This window comes from Geospiza fortis, unplaced genomic scaffold (genome assembly GCF_000277835.1).
Source record: "Geospiza fortis unplaced genomic scaffold, GeoFor_1.0 scaffold403, whole genome shotgun sequence".
In the NCBI taxonomy this organism is placed as follows: Eukaryota; Metazoa; Chordata; class Aves; order Passeriformes; family Thraupidae; genus Geospiza; species Geospiza fortis.
This window is the reverse complement of record NW_005054336.1, coordinates 1,931,103-1,948,901: the sequence shown is the minus strand read 5'-3', so window position 1 is coordinate 1,948,901 and position 17,799 is coordinate 1,931,103. Positions and strand designations below refer to the sequence as shown.

General features: G+C 36.6%; 1 protein-coding gene across 1 annotated transcript in view; it reads left to right on the top strand.

Annotated features, from left to right (window-relative positions):
* Window positions 1-1,789: 1,789 nt before the first annotated feature.
* KYAT3 (kynurenine aminotransferase 3) overlaps window positions 1,790-17,799 on the top strand; it is a 19,526-nt gene continuing 3,516 nt past the window's right edge. The window contains exons 1-9 of the mRNA XM_031057896.1: window positions 1,790-1,856; window positions 4,063-4,154; window positions 7,285-7,343; window positions 8,556-8,700; window positions 9,585-9,734; window positions 10,941-11,031; window positions 12,210-12,479; window positions 16,375-16,451; window positions 17,235-17,324. Coding sequence (XP_030913756.1) covers window positions 4,065-4,154; window positions 7,285-7,343; window positions 8,556-8,700; window positions 9,585-9,734; window positions 10,941-11,031; window positions 12,210-12,479; window positions 16,375-16,451; window positions 17,235-17,324 — 972 coding nt within the window. The 5' untranslated portion in view covers window positions 1,790-1,856; window positions 4,063-4,064. The remainder of the gene's footprint in view (window positions 1,857-4,062; window positions 4,155-7,284; window positions 7,344-8,555; window positions 8,701-9,584; window positions 9,735-10,940; window positions 11,032-12,209; window positions 12,480-16,374; window positions 16,452-17,234; window positions 17,325-17,799) is intronic.

The following is a 17,799-nucleotide window of genomic DNA, read 5'->3' as shown; positions in this document are numbered from 1 at the left end:
CCTCCGCCCCCCCCAGCCCCGTGCTGCCGGGTGCGAACACGTGTGGGTGGGAGCGTAAGCGCAGCACAGAGTGGCTGCATGGTAGAGCTGCTCTACGAGCGGAAAAAAAAATGTGAGAAAAACCCCCACAACCTCATCCCCCTCCTTAATCCGTATGGTAAAGTTTATTTCTCCGCGCACAATTTGCTCCATTCCTTGTAGATTATAGAAGAAGAAATGACAAAATTTGACTGCTATGATAAGTCTTTCTTATAGAAAAGGTTTTAAGCTCAGTGCCTTTGCCCAACTTCCCTGAGTACAGTGATTTTGGCAACAGTTCTCTTGGCTCAATAAGCCATCTATTGCCTGTAGATGGTAGGAAAAAAAGTCCTGGAGAGCCCTCCACTGGTAAGATGGCACCTTGTCTTTCTCCAAGGCTTTCATCCTCTAGACAATAAGAAGAAACAGTCCTTCAAAGTCTTGATAGCATTTAGCTGAGGTATAGCATCTTCCAGATTTGCGTATCCAAAAAATATTGAGCCCAGGACAAATATAACAGGGATTATATTTTCATTATGACATTACTGTGGTGGCAGACAGGCTTTCAGTGTTTGTAGTAATGTTTGTCACTGAGGCTCCACATTAAAATGAAACTATTTGTTACCTGAAAAAATGCAGCAGCTTAAAGGGTCTGACCAAGTGTTGATCAAGCTCTGTGACATGGTTTTTTTAGAGATGGAATAACTGAAGCTCAAAAATGAAGGAACAGCAGCATTTGGCCTTTTGTTTCAAAGGAGAAAAATGAATTAATTACAAAATTGTAACTTTTTAAAAATGCCCCAGAAGTTCAGCATCCCAATGTCAGGGTACTGTATGACCAGGAGGCTGGGCAGCTGTGAAGGGAGCAGAAGAGCTTACAGCTCAGAAATTGTATCTATGCTGGAACAGTTACAAAGCACAGCATGAACTAAATGATTGTTAGTACACAGATGTATTCATCTATTTCCCATGACCAAGTCCAATTATATCTTCCAGCCTAGTTTAAGTACCAAACCTGAGTTTCAACCCAATTAGCAACCAGAATGTTGCTACCAGTCCCACTAAAAAACATTTATGGCACTGACCTTTCTGGTAGCCTTGCTTGCTTCTCACTCCCCTAAAAATATAGAAAGCTGTAGGAGTAGTAATTTGTTATCCCTTTTCCTCTAACATGTTAATTTTCCTGTTTTCTCTATGGATATGCAAGCCTGAATCCCAGGAGGACTGACTACATGAATGCTTCAGAGCACTGAAAATTAGAATAGGATTAAAAGAATTCCTAATTTAATTTCTGGGTTTAGCAGACGTGACTCTTGGCCAAAATGCTGATGTCTGACTCCAAGATTGGAAAAAGAAACATTAATAAGACAAAGAAAGAAATTAATATTACCTTTTAATTCCCCCACAAAGATCAGTGCATTTTCTGTGTTTGAAGAACCTTACAAATTTTGAAGAGGGTTGAAATGGAGTTTGCAGTACTTCTCTAGCTGCCTGGTGTGTAACTTCCCTCATCTGGAAGAAACTTTGTATCCCAATGATAAAAACTCAGCTTAGGATAATAAAAACCATCTCATTGATGTGCCTTACACATACTTACATATATGGGGTGAGAGTTGAGAGTGCATTCATGATAAAAGTAACAGGAAATCATTCTCTTGAGCCTGTAGTATGTCTTAACATGTCATATAAAATTATACTGGGAATGTGTGTGTTTGGAAAAAAAGAGTAGGAGTAGGCCTTGCCTTTTTTTTTTCTTTTTTTTTCAGATCAGTGTGTGGGAGAGTATCTGGTTATATTAAGGAGGCCTTTCCCTTTAAATCCTCGAAGTCTAAGTGGAGGTACTCAGAAATAAAAGAAGTCATAAAAGTACTTTATAGGAGGCTTTTCCATTTAATGCCCAGTAATCTTGTCTCTTGAGTCTGAACAAATGCTGTTCAGTTTTCAGTGGAAAAGTGTCACAAAGATAGAAACAGTGGCAGAAGTGTTACATGCCAGTGCCTGTTCTTACTGAGGCTGTTCAGCCAAGTCGTTTCCATTATGTTCCTCATAAAGTTTTCACAGTTTGTACATTTCTGTGGTATTAAAGGTGGATATAATTTTTTCTTCAGATATCTTAGGCACTTGCAGAGATTGACCACACCACAGTTACACAGGTCTGCTGCTGTTCATGCAGTGTGATGGATTTGTGTGATTGCCTTGTGTCAAATACTGGTTCTGTTTTTTGGTCCACCATGGCACTAATGCTGGAAATATTTATAACTGTCAGTAATTTCTCCTACTTGCAAGTTAGTTCTGCATGTAAGGCTTGCATGGTTTTTGTTTAATTTTTCTATTTCTCAATACGAAATGAGACAGGCAAAGATATACATGTTTGTCTCACTGCACTAACTAACTACTGCAAGTGTTCACAGTGGGCTGCAAGAGTTGTGCTCTCTTTGGTCTGACCCTGGGGAATAGCACCAATGTCATGGTTATGTTTTAAGATAGCATCAGTATGTTACACAAGTAGTTTTTGTAACCTTAGACAAGGAGAGCAATAGAGACCTTAATAATATTTTTGATTTTGCATAGTTATTCGCAAAGATAATGTTCAATATGCTAAGTGGTATTATTACAAATCTCTTTAAATGGATTTTGGTCCTTTTTAAGCATATGTATTTCTTCTGTGTCTTTAAGAGTATCTGCTGACTAGTGTCAAAGATTTTCTTGCTGTTTACTTTTGTTAATTCTCAGACTAGCAGAGTTTCTTCTTGTAGATGAAAATAAATTGTTTACTTGCAAATTGCTAAATGCAGTGGGATTATGGGGCTATTTTGAAGGTCTAATTGAGTTAGCCACAACTCAGTGGTGTGTGAGAAAGACCCTAATTTCAGAAGTGAGACTGAGTTTGTAGCACAGGAGTAAGAGAAAGGCAAAATCAGCATACTTTTAAAACTTATACATTGAGGCATCATTGACTGGCCTTTTCTATTAGTTAGTAAGTGTAAAGAACGCTTTCTTGTTGGACTAAAAGCATTCTTCTTAATGAAAACATCATATTTCACTGTGCTATGGGTTTACCTGTTTCCTTTCTGTTCATGAGGCTCGGATAGTATTGTTTTAAGAGGCAACAGCATTCCTGTGTTTCTAATGCAAATAGTATAGTTTTTTTCTTTTTTTGTTCTCTGCCCCTTCTCAAGTAGCAAAGTCAGGAGGGAAACAGAAGTTATATACCCTTTAATGCTTAAATGATGGAAAACAAAGTTAATAATTATACTGCTGTGGCTACTGTGTTTCTGACATTAGATTTGTGGGTTACACGTGTCTAACACATTTCAGTCATTGTGCCAATGTAATCTAACATATATGTTTTAAAGTATCTTCTGCAAATAGTTGCATGAAGTACCAGTTCTTACTTCTTTTTTGATAGTTATTAATTAACAGGACACATTTTCTCCAGTCTGTGAATGATGTTACTCTACACAAAGTGTCTTTTCTAGCTGTTTTCAGCCATGGGAGATATTTAATGTTTGCCAAGTCACTGTGACAAAACTTATTGTAGTTACATAAAGTTCATAGGCCTCCCTCTCCAGTGTGATTGGTCATCTTAATTATCCTGATTTCAGCATACCTGATTTGAAACACCTGGAAATGGAGACAAGTTTTAAAGAAGTGTAACTTTTAAAAAATTGGGCTCTTTTTCTATTGTATATTAGCAATCTTAATAGCAATTTTTATTGCACAAACACATTTCCACAAGAATTCTAACAGAGACTTTGAAGCTTGAATTGCATTTAGTCTTAGCTATTATTCAAAGAAAAGAAGATCAGTGTTGTCAAATAAAGGAAATCTTCCTTTGAGATGACACTCAGAAACATTTTTCAGCCAGAATTAGAGAGTTTCATCCTCTATGCTTACAACTGTGACAAGGTAATCATTTAGTAGCACTTAATTGAAACAAAATCACTGGAGGGAAGAGGAGAGGATCTTAAAATTGCCTAGTTTTGTGTAGGAACTCCTTCCTAGAATCAGTAAGGTTTTTCAGGTCACTTATTTATTATGCAGGCATGTTTCTTGCTTCACGAAACTTCTGTTGCCGTGGCATTAAGCTAAGAACAGATTTGCTTTCCAGATCCATCAAACATTCCACCTCTGCAGTAAGTATTCCTTCAGTTCCATTGAGAAAACGATTTCATATTTCAAGCAATGTTTTAGAGATGCACTAATTTTGCAAATATATATGCTTTAGCTGTGGTTTATTTCTTGTTATAGATAAAGAAACATTTACTGTCAAGAACAAAATAAGATATTTGAATCAGTCAAATATTAACCAGACTAGTGTAACAGAATTTGGTGATTATTGCTTTGTGCAGCCTTTTCAGTCTTTAAAGTCACATCTATCACATATCACACCAGAAAGATTCCCTAGCTTTTAGACAGAAGCCTGAGATACAGGAGACAGGTTCAATCTCAGCTTTATCACAGGCTTTTTGTAAGTAATTTTATTTATTTTTATCTCACTTTTCCTTTAATGATATGACAATAATGTTGCTTCTTAATGCTGCAACAGCAAGGGGTCTATAAGTACCTTAATTTTATATAGATTTTTTTCAGTTTCCCAGCTTAACTGCTTATAAGATTGTGTAACTTCATTTTAAGTCTTCCAGTTATGTTCAGAGAAAACAGCTTTGCAACATGGCAGGCAGCTGGATATGACACTCTGCATTCCATAGAGAACACTGGAATTTAAATGGTGTTCCCACTTCATCTAGTCAACAAATTGGGTCAACTAAGGCACATGACAGATCCTTCAAAACAGATGCTGAGTCATTATACTGGAAAGTTGCAACATATTTTGCCCGTATGAGAAGTGCAAGCCACTTTGTAGGTCAGCTTTTGCCTGAGTCAGTTTTTCATATGCTAGATGTATTTATATTCTCTTTAATTGAGTTGGATATTCATTAAATGTCCTCAAATTTAATACTGGTTGTTTTTTTTTAAGATATTGGCTTAAGTTGTAGCTCTTTACAGTGTATTCTACAATTTATTTATGTACCGTGTCAGAGTGTCTGCTTCCAACATCATTAAATTTACTGACATTCAATTTCATTACAAGTTTCTCTGAATTAAGAAGAAGATAAATACAAGCAGCACCTGGGTTTCTATCAGATGTTTCCCTTGTTAGAGGGTGTTAGGGAAAGTAGGAGGTCAGTTAGAGCTTGATGAAGACCTGAGTCTCCTGCTTAACACCCATCTTTGACTCCTGGAAACCCTAGCCCTGCACCTAGAAATGGATTGGAGATTATCAGGTGATGACGTAACTGGGCTGAAAGAAAAAAGATTCTTAAGATTTGTCATGACCTTCTGGAAAAAGAATGCCAATGAACGTTTCATTTTAAAATCTCAGTTAATTAGTTGGCTTCCCCAAAGTAGTGAGGTTGACCCGAACACCACTGTAATCTGAATCTGTGAAAACCTGAAAACTAATGCAAGTCCTGCTGTTCTGTTTTAAAACTAGTTCCAAGACATAAGAAAGAAAGAAATAGAAAGACTTGAATTGTTAAATATATTTTAACTTGTGTAGTATGGAACAGTAAGGTGAAGGCTTATTTTATTGTCAATACATTTTTAGCTAGGGAAGGTTACTCAATGCAGTTAAGATTTACATTATAGTTAATTACAAAAGTCCTGCAGTTGATAAGCCTTTAGCTTTTAGCAAATTGAAACAATTTAAGGAGAGGCAGTGCATGGAACAGATTTACTCATGGCAGCATACAGAATTGTCATTGTTAATTAGCAAGATTTGAGGTGAGTCTTATTCCCTCCTCTACAAGAAGGGGCCTAGCATGTAAAAAAGACGTGTGTGTGTCTTAGTGTAAGTATTACCTGTGTTGTTTGTATTTCTAAAGTACAGCCAAACATTGATCATATTTACCAAAACACACTGTAAAATCAGATTAATCTTCTAAACTATTTGTGTGTTTTTAAACAAATTCAATACAGATTACCTAGTCAGGACTCTCCCTTAACTCCCTCTTGTTCTGTGTTAAGAATTTTGACTTGACCTGTCTAGTGATCTTAAAGGTTTTCTTCCTGAGGACAACTAAAAGATGTTCTGTGTTTGTTTCCTTTGAGTTTGTATCACACAATGAGGTGAGAATCAGATCTGTTGTGAAGACAAAGGTGCACAGAAGATTCTGTTTAATTTTATAGCTTCCCATTCTTCATATCAGAACACGTGAGATGGCTTCATTACTGTAAGCAGGATGAGTGCAAGCATTGCCCTGTGCATCTTGTATCTACTTGGAGTCATTTCTATGGATGCAAAGTTGAAACTTGAGTCTAATGGTAATGCAGACATTTTCATCTCAGAGTATGCTGGCTAGAATATGGTTTTTGAATATTTCTGGTAATAACAATAGCTGGCAGTGGTAAAAGTAGCTAAAAATCTGTAGTTTGACTCAAAGAAACAGGAGTGTCTGGAGTACTGAGTGACTATGTAGTTTTTTCTCTGGTATCAAGCTAGTTGCAAAGATAGATATGAACTTGCATTTTTTTTTGTTTGCACATAGAAATAAATTTGGGTTTATTTTTCCTAACTTTCTTTCTAGTTGTAGCTTAAGAATACCACAACCATCAGTAGGTTTTTCTCTGCCTGCATATAGAGTAGTTATTACAAACCTATTTTACGGAAGTTTTCCAATACCTTAATTTACGGTCTGAATACATTAAAAAACCCATATTTTGTTGTGGTTTTGCTGTGCTCTAAGGTAGATACTTAAAGGCTTAAAAATCTGAATAAAAATTGAAATGTCTTTGCTATTTTTTTCTTACTCATCAATTTAACAAATAAAATTACATTGCAAATGCATACTCTCCAAACTGGATTGAGCAGGAATTGGACTAGAAATAGCATAATCTTTAAGCTGTTAGCATGTCATAGAAAGGAAAAAGAAAGTATGTACAGTAATTTTTTTCTTTTAAGGTCATCTTTTAAAGCTATTGAGCTAAATTTTGCCCCTCCTCCATCCTTGCTGAAAGTTTAGTGGATTTAGATAATGACAAATGAGAATTTAGGAGATTTTTTTGTATTTTCTTGTTAGTCTGAATTCAAGCTATTATGGAAGATTTAATGAAAGAACATGTCTGTAATTCTGTGTAGCTACTGAATTCAGCTGGCAATGGTGTATTTGAGAAAGCATGAGGGAGGGTTTTCATGCTGAATCCAACAATATCATACTTTGTCTTTCTTAACAAAACCCTTCTGTCTATGTTTTGATCTTGCAGACAATGCCCTTCAGACACAAAAATACAAGACGAATTGAAGGCCTTGATAGCAATGTGTGGTAAGTAAGAGGAAAATATCTGCAAATTTCAGAAAATGTCCTTGGCTGATGTATTTTCTTTCCAAAAAGATAATTATTGCTAACAATAAGATACATGGCAGTTGCTATCCCTGCTGGAATATATTCAGCACCTGTTTAGAAGCAGGGAATGAAATTCAATTAAAGGTGTGATTAATTTTTATTTTTGAGCTTTAAATATCAGGCTTGGGCTTCTCTTCATCTATTAAATCATATAAGACAAATATAACTCATGGCCATGGTAGTATAGCTGATTTTCAAATGTAAATGTTAATTCTGTTGAATATTGTGTTTCAATTACACCTGATTTGTGTTTACCAAACAAGTCAGTTTTTTATTAAAGCCATTATACTTGTTTTGTAATAAGCCATTATACTTGTTTTATAATTTGGCTCATTATTTTTAATACATCTTTTTCTAGGTATTAAATTGGTCTTAAAGCAATATTGCCATCACTGATAAATATGGAATTTTCTTAGTTGGTGAAAAGACTATTTTGGGCTTACCTTAGTTGTATTTGTTGCATTAGTTGTATGTACATATACACAACGTGTTTTGGTTATTCAGCCTCAAGCTAATTTTTGGCAATTTGTATTCATTTTTGACAGGACTGTGATGCTGTGTGGGAGGGTTATGATGGAGAGAAGGTTGTTTTGATTTGTTTTTAAAATCTTGTTAACATTTCAGTAGGGAGGAAAGAGTAAAATGTAAAGCTGACCTGAGAAGGGAGGAAGGAAAAATTGTTCAAGGATCCTGCAGGCTATAAAAACAGTTAATAGGCAACCTGAAACAGTCTGTTGACTAAAATTACTTAAAAACATTATAGCACTCTGAGGTGACTGGGTAGTTTAAATGACACCTTCAATTGATTGAGCTTAATCTTCAGGACATTTAATGTGCCTGGTATTCAATTTCTGCATGTATCCAGAGTAACTGTGTGTTTGTGTACCTGCACATCTGAGCACACTTCTACCAGAAATGTTATTCAATGGATGCAGAACATCAACCATTCCTTGGGTGCCCTCTGACTCCTGTGATCACATTATTTCAGCCCTCAGCTCTCCATTCTGCTTAAACCTGTTCCCATTGGTGGAAATTTGGCAAACTGAAATATTTTTGTTTTGCCTTCTAATGCTAATGAATAAAAAGATAATTTTATCTGCTATGTTAACTTTAAGATATTTTTCCCTCCAGGGTTGAATTTACAAAAGTGGCAGCAGATCCCTCAATTGTTAATCTTGGTCAAGGCCTTCCTGATATATCCCCTCCTAGCTATGTTAAAGAAGAGCTGGCAAAGGTAGCAGCAGTTGACAGACTGAACCAGTACACCCGAGGCTTTGTAAGTATTGTGGAACTCCAGGACCCAAGTTCAGTGGAAAATGTGCCACAGGGAAAAAAGTTGACTTTAAATTAGTTTTATCTATAGATCATAGTCTTATGTTGCAAATTAAGTTCATCTAGTAGCTTTGTCTGTTACTAATGAACATCCTCTGTGTCGGCTTCTTCGAGGCAGAACCCTTCAGCAAGAGCAGAATGGGAGAGCACGTCTGGGAGGTCTCTGAGGAGTTGATTCAGTTTAAAGAGTGTAGGTTATGTACCTCTGACTTTAGTCAGTGGGAACATGAATCAGACAGTACGATGGGAGAATGAGAAAGAAATACTTGGTATTGCTGCCATGTCCCTGGAGGGGACACAAATGGTGAATGGTACTCTGTGATTTGGGATGTGACTATATGAATCAATATTTTGATCACAAGTGCTATTTATCAGCAATTATAAATACAACAAAAGATTTTCCTTGCACCAAATACTTTTAGTTGAAAGATAAGAGAGGAAACAGAAGGAGCTGAAAGAGACTCAAGAGGAGGTGAGGGTGAATTGGTGTCAGAGTATTCCCTTCTCTCCTTCTGTCTCTTGTCCTAGCTAGGCTACAGGCTATCTGGACCTACTCTGAGATGTGATAATATCAAAGAAATTAAAAAGCACCAGATAGAAAAAAAATTTCTGAGTAGATACAAATAAATTGAAAACAAGCTTTTCTTTTCTAGAGTGCAAAAACTTTAAACCCTGTTACCTCTTAGCAACCATTAACACTGAGGGCTAATGTTGTATTTTTCTATTTCAAAATGTAATAGTTTGATACACGTAGAAAAGAGCCCAAACACAGGCTTTGTACATTGTCAGGCACGCTCCAATCAGTTACTTTCTTTTTGTTTTGAACAGGGACATCCATCACTGGTGAAAGCCTTGTCTCAAGTCTATGAGAAAGTTTGTGGAAGAAAGATTGATCCTCTCACAGATATCCTGGTGACTGTGGGAGCTTATGGATCTCTCTTTAGTACAATACAGGCACTAATAGAAGAGGGAGATGAAGTAAGTTTTTACTGGAAATATTCACATATACTCACAGACATAAGAATCTTTCTCTTTTTCTTATTTGTCTACTTCTAAATATAAGTTAATGTTGGGGCTTCTTTCTGTCCCTATTGGTTTGATTTTTTAGTTGTACATCTGACTTACAGTTTCAGAAGCTGTGATTATGAGACTATACTTTGGATGTCTTCCTATCAGTCATCAATTTACAAACACCTTTTTTCACTCTTAGGGCATCTGTGGTAGTTTATTTATCACTGTTACTGTTAGGTGACACAATACACACTGATTTCTTATTTGAGAAAACATGTGGGATGTTGTCTGCCACAGAGGGCACAAAGAATTGTTGGTGTTTGGGTAACCATTATGTATCAAGTTCTGTTTTGGGCCACTGCATGGTGGCAACATTGGGCGCAGAAAAGCTTAGTTAGTAAGTTACTGTACTAGCTGTGATGGCTCAGCTCTTCACTATTACTGATGTCTGCCTTTTTGACAATGAAATAAAAAGTCATTTTACAGAAATATTTGTATCCGTAGTGGATAAAACCTTTTTGTGTTGTTGTGTATTTTGCTTTCAGTGTTTCATTCATTTCACTTGTATATTGTATTCTCATCTTGCTTTTCTGTTGCTCTGATAGTCACTTCTCTTTTGTTTGGAATAGTTCTCTAAGCCTTTGCTTTTGGTGGTTTTCTTTTGTTTGTTTTGTTTTCCTATTGTCTAGCCTCGTGCAGTTTTTCTTGAGTTTTTTCTCTTTCTTTACCTGAGAATTATTGTCTGATAAAATTTGAAGGCTTAACTGTTCTTCTGAGATTTCTAGACACTTGGAAATCCTGGAATTTCATGGGCATAATTAGAGCAGCTCTGCTGTGGTTCAGTAATTTACCATTGCTATTTCCCATCTTTACCTTGTACCTTCAAATCTGTGTATAGGTCTCAAACATTCTTATTATTAGAACTCAATAGCTGTAATGTGTAACTAGAAAAACAGCCTCTGTGTGTTGTCAAAAATGAGTGGTGCTTATCATACTTAGCCTGAGGGCATTGTTGTATTGTACTCTAAAAGGAGGAATATTCTGCAGTGTTATAACATTAAACCTGGAGTGCCAGAAACATTATCAACCTGTGGCACCAAGGTAAATGTAGAAATAGGATGGTGTCATGCACAGTAAACTCTTTGTTTCTGATACTGATGATTGTCATTTCAGGTAATAATAATAGAGCCATTTTATGACTGCTATGAGCCAATGGTAAAGATGGCGGGTGCAAAACCTGTTTTTATCCCACTAAGATGTGTGAGTAACTTTTAAAAAATTACTAATTATATAAAGTTTCTCATCCATGTTCAATACAGTTTGCTGAACACCTATATGATGCTTTTCTGTATCGTTTTCATTATGTCAAATTACATAAAAATGAGATAGCTTGCTAGAGTGTAAGTCTGAGACAATGATAATCCAAAAGAGAATATTTTATTAGTGTTGGAGAAGATGTGACAATGTTTCTTATTTGCTTTAATTAGTACATTCTGAAAGCTGATAAAACTGTCTTCAGTTTTCAGTGCAAATTATGGAAGGGGATCCATGTATCAGTGCAATTTCTCTGTCAGTTGATTTTCAAAAGGTTTGGTTCCTGATCCCTACAGCAATTCCTACAATCACAGAATACAATTTATTTTCCAAAATATGCTTGCTAAGTAAGGACTGATCATGTAGTAGATGTATTTGCTATACATACAGAATTACTGTTTCCTTTATTGTTAAATAGGCTATAGGTTAATTGTCAAATTGGTACTGCTGGCATTATGCCCACAGCTTGCAAGGATTGTTCTGTATGCCAACTGTGCCTTGTGCAACTGGCAGCCTTGCTGAGGGGCTCTTTGGGCAGCACTGCTGCAGGAACACCATGAAATCAGAGCAACACATAGTGACAAAGCCTCTAGGACTGCAGTGGGAGTAGGTGGAAGTCTGTCTTCCAGGGATGTTTCAAATGACAGGGCACCTCCAAGCATTTTCTGTTTCACACCCTTGTTTTTGGTCTGGCCCTCTCCCAGTCATTGCAGGTGCCACAAGGGTAGTGTGGCCATGCTCTGTGTTCTCTGTACCAACTGGCCCAAACTCCTTAGCCATTTGTAATACCTCAGGGATAGCTGTATTGTGTAGTATATAAACTCCAGAGACTCAGTAGTGCAGATTTTTAGCTCTTTGGCCATTTTCATTAGTTTAAGGAGGAGGAAAAGACCTTGAATCCCCAGTGGTGATCAGTCTTTTCAGTCAAGCAAGCACACACTTGCTCTACTGTCTGGCAAGTCTGTAAACTCTCCTGCCATGTGGCTGCACTACACACTGTAATAATCAGCATGTGTGCAACAAGATCCTGGAAACCAATTCCTGCAGGGGCTTTAAGACAGACAGTGGCCAGAGGAGGACAGCCACTGTCACAATAGTTTACCTGTTCCTAGAACAGCCTTCTCTTAGGTGAGCAAGACAGATTGGATAGGTTGTCACATATGGTTATGAAAGTGTTTGAGGGTGAAAAGTTCTCCTGCTTTAACACCACTTTAATTTCAAAGAATGCCTTAAATACTGTGATTAATGTATTTTCCTTTACTTTTCCTATATCCCAGGTTTTTACCCTGGAAGAGCTCCAAGTAATAGCTGATCTCTGTATTAAACATGACGCCCTGTGCATCAGTGATGAGGTGTATGAATGGCTGGTGTATAAAGGGAATAAACACATTAAAATAGGTACTGATTTTTTGTGGCATCTTAGAAGTAGTTGTGGAATGATGCTGTGAACTTGCCTCCCAAGGATAATGCTTGCTGGAAGAAGCTCATACTTCAAGCTTTGAAATTTTTCAATGTTTAGGCTCTAAGGAGGAGATCCTCTCTCTTTTCTAAAAATTATTTTAAATAATTTCCAAATAGAATTTCCAAAGCTCTTAAGTGACTTTGGAGCAGATATCCATAGAAACCAGTGGGACTGATGTTTGTAAGTCAGTTATGATCATATGAATTTACCATCCTTATTCAGTTACTCTGTCGGCCATGACAAGTATAGTTGCTGTTACTCTATGTATATTAGACAGTGCTTTGCTGAAGAACTAATAGAAGGAACAGGAATTAGAACTTTCTTCTCAAAGCTTTGTAGAGATAATGAGGGAAATGGACAATGAGGAACACAATTATTTTTGCTCCACTAATTATAGAAAACTAAAAAATAGTATAAAGTTCATTGTGGAGATGGTGCATGAGCACTGTCCCTCCCAAAGATGGAGACAGGATTAAATACTAGATATTGAATTCAGTGGAGTAAGTCCTGCAAGTGCAGTATGAAAGCTTGTTAAATCTTCAGGTAGTGTTGTTACAGGGGTAAAGCAAAATTGCAAGAACAAACTGGAAAAACAAATAATGATGCCAGGTTCTTGATCCTCTTGTTTTACTTAATCCAAGTTTCACTGAAGTTAGTGGAATCACTTCCACTGCCTCAGAACAATTTAACCTAGTGCACGTTACTGAACTCCTTTTCCAGTTCTATAATGCTACAGCTATGTATTTCTGTGAAAATTTCTAATCTGGCGGCCTTGGGTTCGCTCTGCTGATGTATTTGAAAAGTCCAAAACTTCCTTCTCATATGTACAGATACTTTGTTTCTGATGGTAGCATCTTGCATGAACTACCTGTTCTGATGTACTTATTGTTGTACTGAAGGCACATTTCAGTCGTGTGCAATAGAGGCATATAGTTAAGATTAAACAATGAAATCAAGACACTTAAGTATAAATTAGACCTGAAAAGACTTACCTTTTTCCCTAGCTCTGCCACTGGTTGAATGCTGAATAACTTTGCTTCTAGGCTTCAATTCCATATTTGTAGAATGGCAATAAAATCCATAGGTGGGGGCTACATCACTGTGAACATTGAATCTATGAGTAATAGAAAGAAAATGATATCTAAATGACCTTGCAATACTTGTTAGCTCAGCTGCACAGTTGCTGATCATCCAGCTGCAGTACATTGATTGTATTGGCCTTGCATAGGCTGTGAGTCTGTTTTGAGGGTGACCTAATTCCATGTTGTAGTTGCCTTGATAGTGATACTGTCTCAAAGACCTTCAGACATGGAAGAAGGAGAACATTTTGGGTACATTAATGTGATAGTAATCTGAGTCACTGCATCTAACAGGTTACCTAACAGTAACTGATCATGTGTCTCAGCTGCAAAGTCAAGTCAGTTAGATTACAGATTTCTGTGTGGGCTTAGCAGGTGTTTCATGGCCTTAGCATTTCATGCAAGACTGTCTTCAGAATCAAAATCTCTCTGTGGTGTAAGGTAATCCCTTTTCCTTTTCAACAGGAGCAGGTCCAGACACATTGTCAGCTACACTTCATCTTATGGACAGGTGGTGAATTCTTAAGATGCAGTATCTCCATTGTCATCAGCACCTTAACGCTTCAAACCAAAACATTGCACCAACCAAAGGGATTCTGTAATTTAGCATAAAATGTAAAAGTACTGTATAAAGAAAATGCAAATTAAATCCCAGAAAGATAGTCAGCTAGGTTTAGGTATGGATCCTCTAACAGATCCCATGAGATCATCTTTAACTTTAGTGTTAAAAGTACTCTAGAACTTTCAGGGTAACACTGTAAACAATAACATTATTTCAGTAAAAGAAACAGACTCTGCTCTTTTTTTACTTAAGTTTCTCCTATTCCTTATTACTTTTAAGTCTACAAAAATAACACAATAAAAATGAGTGTGTTGTTTATTTATAAACTCTTGTGTTTCCATAATAACCTCTACATATTCTATCCAATGCAGTGACACTTTTTTTTGGTGAGAGATACAAAATGGATATTGCATCAATTTACAGGATCTGATAGTTGTTCCTTCATACAATTTAGCAGGGGTCGCTAGCCACAGCTCATAAAATTAGTACAGTCTTTGTGCTGTCACTGAAGCAGTTTTCTGTAGCATATAACACTTCATCATGTTTCCCATTATCTGACTTCTGTGAAAATGTAGACTTCCTCTGCATAATGATTAGGGTTGCACTGACAGATTTAGAGATTGCACCTCATAACTGAGGATTCTGAGCAAACCACTCAACAAGCTGAGTACTATCCCAGGTAACAGGCTTATTACATGTTAGGTGCACTTCATTAGTTTTTAAATTGTAGTCAGACTTGGTTATGGTGTCATATGATATCATATATGGTTGCCACGGGGAAATTTCCCTCTCTATTTAAAACTTGTTTGGAACAGCAATGGAGCTGCTTCTTTCTCTGTGTCTTTGTAATGCTGCTATTGTTTGAAAAGCTGTCGCATTCTATCTCCAAGGTTGAATTCCTGTGACTATGTGGCAAAACAGGCTTGCTAGAGGCCATTAGCTTTGAAAGGCAATTCTTTTTGCAGTCTGTGAGAGCTAGTTTGGGTGCCTCTAGGAAGTGATCTCTACTGTTGGCCTAGCTTGGTAGAAGATACGTCTGTTCAAACTTTTTCTTTTCAAGGTCACAGAGTAGTTGAGTATGGGTAGGCTAATAGAAAAATCAGTTTCTTTCATACTGTTTGGTTTCTCTTCTTGGTAAGTTTGCTCAAAAAATTGCAATACATGAAAGGCTTATGCCATGTCTAATGCCGATAACTGCCGCAAAAACTTCCTCGTGAAATTCAGGGGTTTAATTTGGAAGATCTTTGTTCATTGGTCTCGCTAGAGAGGAGATTTTACAACTGACAGATTCACTAGTAGTGGTTCTAGTATGCAAATGAGGTGAAGTCAGATGTTGGTGACTACTGTAATTGCAACCTTGACTGACTTTGTGTCTCAGACTTAGGTGTGTCTGGATTTGTCTGTTTCTCTTGAAATTAATTAAGTTAGAGTCCAAGCAGAACTTTGCAGAAGCTGTATACAGAAAAAAAAAATGCAAACTACAGGAAGAGACCTTTGCTCTCTTATCTCCTTGGAAAGGGAAAAAAAGGATTTTGGTCTCCTATCAGATACAAGTGCAAAGACAGAGACAGGCCTCTGTGAGTCCCTTAATCCTTGCAGACATTTTGGCTAACTGCTATTGTCAGTCAGTCTCAGGCCTGTTCAAATTGTACAATACAGCATAATTTATTTACTCACTCTGCTAGTTTTCTGGTGTTCTGTTGTTTGGTTCTGGGTTAGAAGTCTTAGTAATTAGTTTCTTTTTCTGATGTCTGAGACAGCCAGTGACACGGAACTGGACAATTCTAGTAAAGTGGGTTGCAGTGCCTAAGTTAATGTTGTGTATAGTACTATTACCAGGCATCAGAAACAATCTGTCCTGGGGTGAATGGATAGCCTTAGATAATATTTTTCTTATGGATACTAGTGCATTTTAGCTGAGGATAATTAACATGTAGTTTTCAACTGTACCTCTCATTTTCTGTCTCTTCTTTCTCCTTTCATTAATCCTTACCTTCTTTTCATGCTAAAAAGCACTGGCCCATATATCCTTTTGCATTTGTTACAATTGCTATAATTTCCGAATATTCTTGTTGTTTGCTTAAGATGCTGCAATGAACATACAGCTCTTAGCTAGGGGCAGTGCAGTTCTTCAAATTACATGGAATATGTGACTGCATCTGTACCAAATTAATTTTATTTTATGTACAGCTACGTTGCCAGGTATGTGGGAAAGAACGGTAACTATAGGAAGTGCTGGGAAAACATACAGTGTAACTGGCTGGAAGGTAAGAAGAATCAATATAAATGAGTTAAATTACCTAGAATGCATTTATTACTCTAACAACACCTCTGTTTTATGACCTGTGTTCTGAAAGTTTCTGGCAAATCTTCATGTCTCCAAAATGTGACAATACCATTCAGTTGGAGCAATTACCTATCTTTAACACCCATGTCTTAATTATCTTCTTGTCTCTTAATTGATAAACTCTTGTGAGCATAAATTACTAAAAAAACCACCACACTATGTTTTGTTGAAAATCAGTAAAGATACTTGGAGAAAACATGGATATTATGATATTTTAACTTCCCAGTTTTCCCATCTTGAGTTTTAAATATGTATTAGAAAGTCTAAATTTTTCACTACCAGGTATTCATCAGCATGTGTTCAAAGTGAACCACAGCACATATTATGCAGTAGTGAGCTTTTGTTTTATATTCAAACTGGCTTTGACACAGGAGCTTAAGAGATGGACAGGTTCTAAACAAATTAGAAATAACATTTCTAATTAATGTTCAGTTGGATTTCTAACCCTTGTTTTATGAAGAGTTAAAAGTTTGCTCAGTATCCTATGAGAGATAGGGATAAGGGAAAATTTTTTTGTCTCAAATCTACCATTTTCAAAGGAATCATACACTAAGCTTTGTGTAAACCAGCTTTTTCTTAATAATTTTTCAAAACAAATTATTAAAATAGAAAAACTTGAGACATTGGCTAACTTTTGGTATTTGTTACCTCTTAGTAACACCACTGCCCTTAAGTGTAATATATGCACCCTTTCCTCCCGTAGCTTGGTTGGTCCATTGGTCCTGAGCACCTGATTAAGCATTTGCAAGTTGTTCACCAAAATACACTCTATACTTGCCCAACTCCATTACAGGTAGGTACAGATGGGGCAAAGGAGATTGTTTTCTGGTGTAAGAAAGCTGTTGGCCTCATGTAATAAAACAGTAATCACAACAATGAATTTTTAGTTGTCAAAATACATATTCTAGGGTGTAAGAGGAAACAAATTTGATCAGCTCACCAGACATTTAGAAAAAAAATCACTCTTGTGGATTCTGTCATTTTGTACCTATAAACTACGTGTTGCATAAAACACGACAATCTTAATGGTTTCCTAGCAAATGCAAATGAAAGTTCTGTCTACTAGTGTCCAGTATTCTATGGTACATTATTATCAAACAATTTAATTTAACTTCAATTCAGATTGTAAACCCTTGTGTCCAGAACTCTGGCTTCAGTGTATGATTAGTGCCTAGCAAAAGATTGGGTGTTTTGGGTGATGCCACAGCACAAAGTAATGACAGATTACAGACGTATCTTGTGTAATTTGTGTGGTGATTTGCTTAATA